Consider the following 10098-nt stretch of genomic DNA (forward strand, 5'->3'; position numbering starts at 1 on the left):
ATTGGATCGATCCCTGCTGAGCAAGCAGAGTCCATGAATACGGACATAAATGTGTGAAAGAACCCTTACAGACAAACTAAGGAGACCCCCCAGGTATGATATTTAAAGGAATATTTAATTTTTATTGTTTCACTTTAAGCATTATTAAAATCAGTGCTCCCGAAAAAACTTTTCTTTGCATTGATACATGTCCCCTGGGGCAAGACCCGGGTCCCTAAACACTTTTTATGGCAATAACTTGCATATAAGCCTTGAAATTAGCACTTTTGATTTTTAATGTTCGTATCCCATAGACTTTAATAGTGCTTGTGTCATGGTTTTGCAATAGAGTTTGTCTGCTTACCTGTTTCCATGTGTTAATTTCTAGAGACCAGCCGACTCTCACCTGACTGCTTTTGTAATCCATCCTCTGGCATGGCTCCACCCTAGCTCCTATCAGAGAACTCTATATTAACCTGTGCACTGCAGGCCAACCCTGCTGATCAACCTTTGTGTGTTAGCTTCCTGTTACCTGCCGTGTGCTCTTCTGTTGTTCTGTTACCGACTTTGGCGTGTCCCTGACTATCCCTGTTTGCCTGTGATCCTGACCTTTTGGCGTGTCCCTGACTATTCCTGTCTGCTTGTGGCCCCGACCTTGGCTTTGTCCCTCACCATCCCTATCCTCCTGTTGCCTACTGTGGGTGTGAGCTGGGGGACCCTGGGGGTCGCGACCTGGAACCAGTTGCAGCCAAGTCCATCCTCACCAGTAGAGGCTCTGGTGAACACCTGCTGGCTCTAATGCCGTGTACACACGATCAAACAAGCGGGTGGAAAAGTCCGGCAAACTCAAGTCCGCCGGACAATCCCCCCCGTGTATAGCCTCCGGCACACTTTTTTGACCCGAAAGTACGGCGGACTTAGAATGCCGTGTTGCACTCCAATCTTCCCGCCGGACTCGCATTTCGGCGGACAATCCGGCCATGTGTATGCCAGTCCGCCGTACTTTTGAAATGAATGGACTTTTCCCGCCCGGAGAAAAGTCCGCTCATTTCGAGCGCGTCTCCAGGTAGGCGGGGCCCGCGAAGGAGACGTCGCTGGCCCCGCCGCCTGGTATGGACTTAAAGGGGAACCCCAATGCCGAAAAAAATCAGCGTGGGGGTCCCCCCAAGTCCACAACAGACCATTGTCCGAGCACGCTACCCGGCCGGCCAGGAAAGGGGGGGCAAGCGAGCGCCCCCCCTCCCCTCCTGAGCCGTACCAGGCCGCGTGCCCTCAAAATGGGGGTGCCTTGGGGAAGGGGGGGCCGCGCGGCCCCCCCACCCCAAAGCACCTTGTCCCCTGGTCGTTGGTTGTTGGGGTCTGCGGGTGGGGGGATTATTGGAATCCGGGAGCCCCCTTTAATAAGGGGGCCCCCGGATACCGGCCCCCCACCCTATGTGAATGAGTATGGGGTACAATGTACCCCTACCCATTCACCTGTAAAATATAGTACAAAAAAAACACAACACACGAGATAAAATACTTTATTGCACAGCTCATCAACTCATCAACATGGGGACAAGGTGCTTTGGGGTGGGGGGGCCGCGCGGCCCCCCCGTTCCCCAAGGCACACCCATGTTGAGGGCACGAGGCCTGGTACGGCTCAGGAGGGGGGGGCGCTCGCTCGCCCCCCCTTTCCTGGCCGGCCGGGTAGCGTGCTCGGACAAGGGTCTGTTGTGGACTTGGGGGGACCCCCACGCCGATTTTTTTCAGCGTTGGGGTTCCCCTTTAAGTCCATACCAGGCGGCGGGGCCAGCGACGTCTCCTTTGCGGGCCCCGCCTACCTGGAGACGCGCTCAAAATGAGCGGACTTTCCTCCGCGTGTGTGGGCGAGTCCGTTCATTTCAAAAGTAGGGCGGATAGTACGGCGGACTTAGTACGCCGTATTAGTCCGCTCAAAAAGTGCCGTGTGTGGGCAAGTAGCCCGTTCGGAAAGTCCGATGTACTGTCTGGCGGGAAGTCCACCAGACTAAGTATGTCAGGCAGACGGCTACGTGTGTACGTGGCTTTAGACTCCGCACCCCAGGGAATCTTACGCTCTAACCCCAGTGGGATCCATCTTGGTGTTATGGCGGCCCTGCCTTCCTATCACCTTGACCCCCGTCCGCAGCAGTCAGCCGTAGGGTCCACAACCTTGCGGTGCACTCCTGATCCCTACGGTGGGCATCTGTCACCTGGCCTCAAGGTGACCTGACAGCTTGCATGTTCTGCTTGTCCGAGGTGTTCGGGTGCGAACCGAACCAGGGGGGTGTTTGGCCCATCCCTACTCAGGATCACCAAAGACTGGTTTTCAGGTATATTGAGGGATGAGGTAGTCTACAAACTTTGGATCTCTTGAAAACTCCAGTGGGAGGTCTGTGCATTGTTGGGGATTGAAGACTTCTGAGATTCCCCTTCTATGGGGAAAGTAGCAGAGCTTGTAAACTCCAGAAATTGAAGTCTCCAACTGATATAAGAACCTGGAGAGTAACCGGCCAATGTCCCCTCATTAGAAATATCTGTTTCGGAAAGACCAGCAAGTTAGGACTACACAACATTCCCCCCGCTGGAGCAAATTGGATCATGCTTTATTTGTTTTTGTTTTTTTGCCTTCCCCTGGATCAACTGTGGATACAGGATTGTATATATGGACAAAAAAAAGGGGGCACAGATGAGGCTGTAAGGTAACCAGCCCCTGGGTCTTTTAACGGTATCAAATTAAGCAGGTCAAACACATGCCATAATAGAAACGTACAAAATTAATTTTATTTAAACAAAGAATTAAAAACATACACCAAAGGACATATTGGTACATCCAAACATCAAATAAATGCATAATACAGACATATGTATATTAAAACGCTACCAATCTCAACATGTTTCGCTCAAATTAGAGCTTCCTCAGGAGATTGGTGGTGCAGCTTGTTTGTATGCTGAAGTTATAAAAATTAAGTTATAAAAATTATTATATTATATATATATTAAAAAAATAATAAGAAAAAACATCAAATTAGGTGCAGTTTTACGAAAAAAAAAAAACCAATGGTTTCAATAAGTGAAAAATGAACAGAAAAACAAGATTATAAATACAGGGACAAGGAAGATACATGAACCAGGATAACATGAAACAGGTCTCACCACAATAGTCTGAATGTCCAATAGTAATAAAAACATAAGAAACCTCCAAAATGTCAAAATGAAGAAAAAAGGGGATGGAATTTCAGTCAAACAACGACCGCCTCATTCAATATAGACTGTAGAGAGGGACAATAAGTAGGGATAAAATCGGAACATAAAAAAATTCACATAATAATGAATATGTATTGGGAAGGGGGGGGGCTTTCCTCTTTTTCCCTAAAAAAGAAAATAGAAGACAAACTCCCACCAGATCAAAAAAAATGAACAAATGAAGGTACCTTATATGTCTTGCAATCAAGAAGGTGGGATCAATCATGTGTGGTTTATTCAATGGAGCAGCGCTGAAGCAGCAATGCCTCCAAAAGGTATGTCAGAGATCGGAAATTTTTTGTCATGTACAATTTATATGGGATATTGTATATATGGAGGTTTATGATGTGTGTGTGTTTTCAACCAGATACATTATGTAACTCCTGTAACTATGTATGGAAGGAGAGAAGGGAAAGGAAGGAAGGAAAAGAAAGGAGGGAAGGAAAAGAAAGGAGGGAAGGAAAAGAAAAAGAGAAAGGAAAGGAAATTAGAAAGGAGAGGAAAAGAGAAAGGAAAGGGAAAGAAAAAGAAAGAAGAAAGAAAGAAAGAAAGAAACAAACAAAGAAAAAGAAAAAGAAAGAAAGAAAGAAAGAAAGAAAGAGCAAGAAAGAAAGAGCAAGAAAGAAAGAAAAAGAGAGAAAAAAAGATAGAAAGAAAATGAAAGAAAGAAAGAAAAAAAGAAAAAGAAAGAAAGATAAAGAAATATAAAGAAAGAAATATAAAGAAAGAAAGAATAAGAAAGAAAGAAGAGAAAGAGAAAGAAAGAAAGAAAGAAAGAAAGAAAGAAAGAGAGAAAATCCAGTAAGGGTTTCCTATGGAGGTATTGTTTGTGAAGTAGAGTGTTCCAGTCTCCATACATTTGCATACACCTGGCAGACAGGTGAGTGATTGATGAGCGTTTCGCGTGATTGCTCTTCTATAAATGGGATGTTGGAGAGAGGAGCTCCTGCTGTGTAGATCTGAGATCAGTACGGTGAGCGGAGAAGATGTCCAGTCTCCTGTGGATGGTGGTGATGGTCTTCTATTATGTGGAGTGTGCGTTGGCTCTCTCGTTAAACTCCTGCATTGTACTTCTGAATGGGAAGAGTCTGTACAATGGGGCGAAGAAGAACCCTTCAGCTGTCATCCAGCTCATCATGGGGCTCATTAACATCACCATGCGTGGTTTGTTGCTCATGCAGTTCACGGCTTTGCTTTTCCCCAATTTTCGCATTGAGGGATTATTTAACATAATGTTATTTTTTCTACCATTCCAAATGTATTTCAGCAGCTGGCTGATATCTTGGCTGTGTGCCTATTACTGCATCCGCATTGTTCACTTCACCCACCAAGGCTTTATTTGGGTTAGGAGGACCCTCTCCTCTTGGCTTCCATGGGGACTCATACTATCAGGAGTTGGCTCCTTCGTACTGTGTATCGGGAACATCTGGACTGTTAAAATGGCTCCAGGGTATTACAACAGTACACCCCCTGATACCAGTAATATGGAAAACGTACCTTTAAGTCTCGCATTCACAGCAATATGCCTCTTCCTGGGCGTCTGCCTCCCGTTTATTATCAGTTCCGTCTCCCTGCTGACCACAGTAGTTTCTCTGTTTAGACACATCTGGAATATAAAGCACCAAGATTCTGGATTCTCTCCTGCACAGGTCCAAGTCCATGTCAATGCCATCCGAACAATGATCCTCTTACTTCTATTGGATGTCCTCTTCTACATAGCTGTAATGACTGTGAACAATATTAACAATACAAATCCTATGTCAATAGCCTGCTGGATTGTGGTAATTGTCTTTCCAACATTGGAAGCCGCCATAATTATCCAGTCCAGCTCCGTACTGCGTAAGATGGTTCTGGGCAGACTCTGTGCATGCAGAACGGTGGGAACTGAGAGTTAAGGTGGGAATTTGGATTATGGCCTGCTGTTCTATACTGACACATGCAATACCCCATTACATACACTTTACAGCCAAAAGTTTTGCTTGACCAATACACCTGTATGGGCTTGCTGATTACTCCATTTCAAAATCATGGGCATATATATGGAGTTGGTTTCCTTCCACTTTTCTGGGAAGGTTTTTGCCAAGATTTTTTGGAGGGTCTCTGGAAATTTGTGCCCATATGTGCCCCCCTACTAGTGCCTCTCACTCCAGTGTTTTGCTGTTGCCAGGATCAGGAACATAGGCATGCGCACAGGGTGTGCCAAGTGTGCCTGGGCACATCCTAATCACCCTGTACAGTGTCGTTTTCCCCTGTTTTCTGGCACCCATTCCCCACCCCCCGCAGTGCTACCAGCTTCCTTCCTCTCCTGCCAGCTGCTGCGAGGGATGTTTCAGGATGGAGAACTGGGAAAGAGGCCGGTAAATATTTAATTTACCAGCCCCATCCTTTCCTGAACAAACACAGTTTGTGAATGAAGAGGAAGCCTCTCAGCACAGAGCACTTCCTGTTAGTTCACTGTCCAGTGAAGCCGAGGCTGCAGGGAAAGGGACTGGGGAAGCTCAGTCTCAAAAGCGGGACATCAGGGGTCTGTTTAGATTTTTCACCAAAGACCCCCAACCGGGATCCTAAAATAGATAAAAAAAATTATATTGTAAAATATAATTAAAGCAACAAAATTGTAAAAAACAAAAACTATAAAAATAAAAACGACTGACACCATTCTCTACTCTACTGACATCATCCACTGCTCTGCTGATATACTGTACACGCATGTGTTCTCTGGGGTGCACACCCTAATGCAATAGGCTGCGCATGCCAATGATCAGAAAAAAGGGGGGGAGCAGGTACAAGGCAGCAAGGTGCAGGGCAGAAACAAGATCAGGATCAATGGCAAACAGAATCTGGCAGCACCAAAACCCTGACTCGAGAGGCACTAGCAGGGGAGGACCTATATACCTTCCCAGCAGCCAGCATCGGATATAAACTAATTAGTGGGATTCGCTGGCTGCTGGGAGGGTATTTAAGTCTTCCCCTATTTGTGCCATTTGGACTCCCCTTATCAACAAAACAAAATCACCTAGCTCTTCAATATTCACCCACTCATACACTCAACAAACAAATAACTGCCGTAACACCTGTGAATGGGTCATATGGGTACAATTCAAGATGTCCTCATATTGTGTTCCAAGATATATACTTTAATCAGAAAAATTCTAAAGGGCCCATAGAGCCTTCCAATGTTATTGCATATGTATGTTACAGATCCATGTTTACATTAGGTATATCGTACATCCCATTGCTCTTGTCACATACCTGGTGAAATTATGAGGTCGGCCTCTCTTGTATCTCCAGCCCAGGCCCCACTGAGAGGGGAACAGATGGTACCAAGGGACAGGAGGAACACGAGTGCCTGTAGGTGTTACTTGCAGAGCTTGTGGAAGGAGTTGTAGATGATTCAGACAGAACATCAGGTCAGGAACTTTGATAATGTTGGGTAGATCAACAAAAGTTAAAGGGGCTCTCAACCAGGCTCGCAGGTTCAGGAAATGTGGCTTGCCGGAGTTTTGGCAGGAGACAAGGACACACTGTGTCTACTGGAGCTGGGATGAGGGGCATCCAGCACAGGCACTCGGAGGCAATGTAGAGCCACACAGAAGACAGAAGTATGGTCAGCAGCAGGGCCGGGACAAGGGGTGGGCAGGAGGGGAGACTGCCCCTGGCGCAATGGTTTATTGCAGGGGTAGGGGGCACCCTAACCCTAAGGGAAAGGGGGGCGCAGTTTGGCATCTTTGCCCTGGGCGCTGGATGACCTTGTCCCGGCACTGGTCAGCAGGATAGCCCGAGTCAGCAGCGAGTGGGAAGCAAGGTACCAGGACATCAGACAGGAGCAAGGCCAGGAGTAAGCCAAAGTCAGGAACCGATATTCAGGAGCATAAACAGAATCCAATGTCAGGTCAATGACAAGCCAGGTCAGCAACGGATATCAAGCAGGGTTCAAGCAAGGAAACAGCTGAAGAACTGTCAGCATTGAGCAGGAGTCAGAGCCTGCTTTAAATAGGCCGCCTGGCGCCCATGAGGACTGTGAACATGCTCCTGCGAGTACGTGCATTCTTTCACACATGCGCATTGACCGACGTGTCTCAGCAGTTCTCTTACAGCTATATATATTGCATACTCATATGTTACATGTATGCTTAGATCAGTTTTAATATATGTGCATATTTATTGTCTTAAAACAATTATTTTTGATCTAGTTTGTGGGTGCGCTTACTTCATTATGTAGATCCAGGGGATGGGATGGCTCCCCAGTTTATTTATCAGCCCCCCTATATTGCATCGTTTGACTCTATGGAAAGCAATGCAGGATACCATGTCCAACTTTAAATTCTAATTTTAAAGGCTGAAGTACCTGTTTTTTTTTTTTTTCATTTTTGTTTTCCATTTTGTTTATATTTTTTTTTCGGATTTATGATTTTCTAGCATGGAGTGTAGTAATAAAAAATAAATAAAAAAAGGAAAAGTCTTGCCATACATTATAAAGCAATCGGAATCATGGGTTAGTAAACTCCAAGAAAGCTCAGACACCCGGGGGGCAAAAATCTATTTACAAAATGTATTTCCCCCTATTATTTCAGCTGGATGGAGATATTGTCTGGGAAGGGAACTTTACAAACATGAGCTCTTCAAATCAACGATCGCTTATTAGAGTAAATAAATAAATATATCGCTGTAATAAACAGATACGGTGTGATTGTGTCTTAGTTGTGTTGTAGGAGCTTTGTATCTTGTTTTGGTTGTAAAGCTGTTGTGTTACTTATTAAGATTTTCTTTTGCAAGTTGTGTTACCCGTATATTACTGAAAAATATTTGTGTTTGGGCAGGAAATAAACCCCCGACTAGTATGAAACATTCTCTTTGTCTAATTCTTGCCTTCCACATGTTCCTTCTATTTACCATCACAGGATTAAAGGAAACCGCTACTAAGATTAATATGTAAATCTAAGATCAATGGTCCAGACGGGGGAGGTAATCATTCAGATATTATAATTATTTCACAACAAGATAAAACAATTAAAAAACAAAAAAAAACGTTATTATCACACAGCCAATGCATTTAAATTGTTGTACACATTGGGCAAAAAAAGCTTAAAAAAATGTGTTCCCATTGAACCCCTTATTAATCCATAGTTTACAATAGATTATCCCTAATTAACTCCTTCTTCCCCTTCTCCTCTTTGCGGTTCCCCTCTGATTTTTGTTATTTCTTTTTTTAATTCAATTTTTCTAACCAATATATTTGTAGCTTTTTTTTTTATTGATATATGTTTTGTTCAAGTTTTGCCACCATTAATATTGTCTGACCATTTTTGTGACATTTTAGAAGTTTTATCATTTTATTATTTTAACTTTGTCAATATTTTTATGATTGTCAATGCTCTCCTAAAACACTAAATTCATAATATTAATGATTTTATATATATATACTGTAAATCTATATATATATATATATATATATATATATATATATATATATATATATATATATAGAATATAAATAAATCTGAGTACATTCATATAGGGATGGCCGAACGGTTCGCCCGGCGGTCATTTCGCGGCGAATTTCGGCTGTTCGCGGTCCGCCCGCTCGGCGGACTATTGCCGCAGTTCGCCCGACGGACTTCCGCGTTTACTGTGTAAAAAAACTTTGACCTATGATGACACATCCATCATGGGGTACAGGACAGCCAATTGAGACATTACAGCACATGGACACTTGGACATTCCCCCTAACTTATAAATACACCCGATCCGGCGGCCATTTTACATTCTTTCTTCTGTCACTATAGGGAGAGGTTGCTGTGTGGAGCAGGGAGAGACTGCAGTGACCCAAATCGCTAGCTATTAGGTCCACAAAAGTTCTTTTAAGGACTGGTATGGTATAGGTGTTAGGTGTAGTTCAGGATATAGGTTTGAGGCACTGCTGTGCTAGTGATTTTTGCAGCAGCCTGAGTGTCTTTTGTCAGTGTAGAGAGAGGGACAGGATGCTGTGTGCAGCAGGGACAGTCAGTTTAATCATTAGCTGTTACTATTAGGTCCACAAAAGTCCTTTTCAGGACTGGTATGGTAAAGTAATACAGGATATAGTTTTGAGTGCTATTCAAGTTATTGTTCCAGCAGCCTATGTTTTGTCAGTTTAAATAGGGACAGGCAGGAAGCTGTGTGTGGCAGTGAGGGAAAGTCAGTTTAATCAGTAGCTGTTACTATCAGGTCCACAAAGGTTCTTTTCAGGACTGGTATGGTAATAGGCTTGTACACGTATAATATTCTTTCTTCCAAATATAGAAAGAATATTATACTTGACTGCTGCCCTTCTGCTGCAGTAGTCCTTTATCAGTATAGGGAATGAGGTACAGTCTGCTAATCATTCACAACTTACTAGTTCTACAAAGGTCCTTATATGGACTGGTAAGGTATAGGGTACTACAGTACATAGGGTTGAGTGAGGTACAGTCTGCTATTCCTTAAGGACTGGTATAGGTCCACAATATATAGGGTTGAGGTGCACTACTGCTGAGTCTAACTGCTGCCCTATACTGCAGCAGTCCTTTATGAGTATAGGGACTGAGGTACAGTCTGCTAATCATTCACAACCTACTAGTTCCACAAAGGTCCTTATATGGACTGGTATGGTATAGGGTACTACAGTACATAGGGTTGAGTGAGGTACAGTCTGCTATTCCTTAAGGACTGGTATAGGTCCACAATATATAGGGTTGAGGTGCACTACTACTGACTGCTGCCCTTCTGCTGCAGTAGTCCTTTATCAGTATAGGGAATGAGGTACAGTCTGCCAATCATTCACAACTTACTAGTTCTACAAAGGTCCTTATAAGGACTGGTGAGGTATAGGGTACTACAGTACATAGGGTTGAG

At 44.1% G+C, this 10098-nt stretch overlaps 1 protein-coding gene across 1 annotated transcript; it reads left to right on the top strand.

Moving 5' to 3' along the window:
- Positions 1-4211: 4211 nt before the first annotated feature.
- LOC143925211 (taste receptor type 2 member 40-like) lies at positions 4212-5120 on the top strand. The gene has a single exon (XM_077449807.1). The coding sequence runs from the start codon at positions 4212-4214 to the stop codon at positions 5118-5120; it is 909 nt and encodes a 302-aa protein (XP_077305933.1).
- Positions 5121-10098: the final 4978 nt, after the last annotated feature.

The sequence above is a fragment of the Lithobates pipiens genome, unplaced genomic scaffold (assembly GCF_037356315.1).
Source record: "Lithobates pipiens isolate NorthernLeopardFrog02 unplaced genomic scaffold, aLitPip1_a1.2 Scaffold_22, whole genome shotgun sequence".
Lineage (NCBI taxonomy): Eukaryota > Metazoa > Chordata > Amphibia > Anura > Ranidae > Lithobates > Lithobates pipiens.

Bases quoted from the DNA above. Each gene is read 5' to 3' on its own strand.
- LOC143925211 (XM_077449807.1), top strand. From the start codon at position 4,212: ATGTCCAGTCTCCTGTGGATGGTGGTGATGGTCTTCTATTATGTGGAG.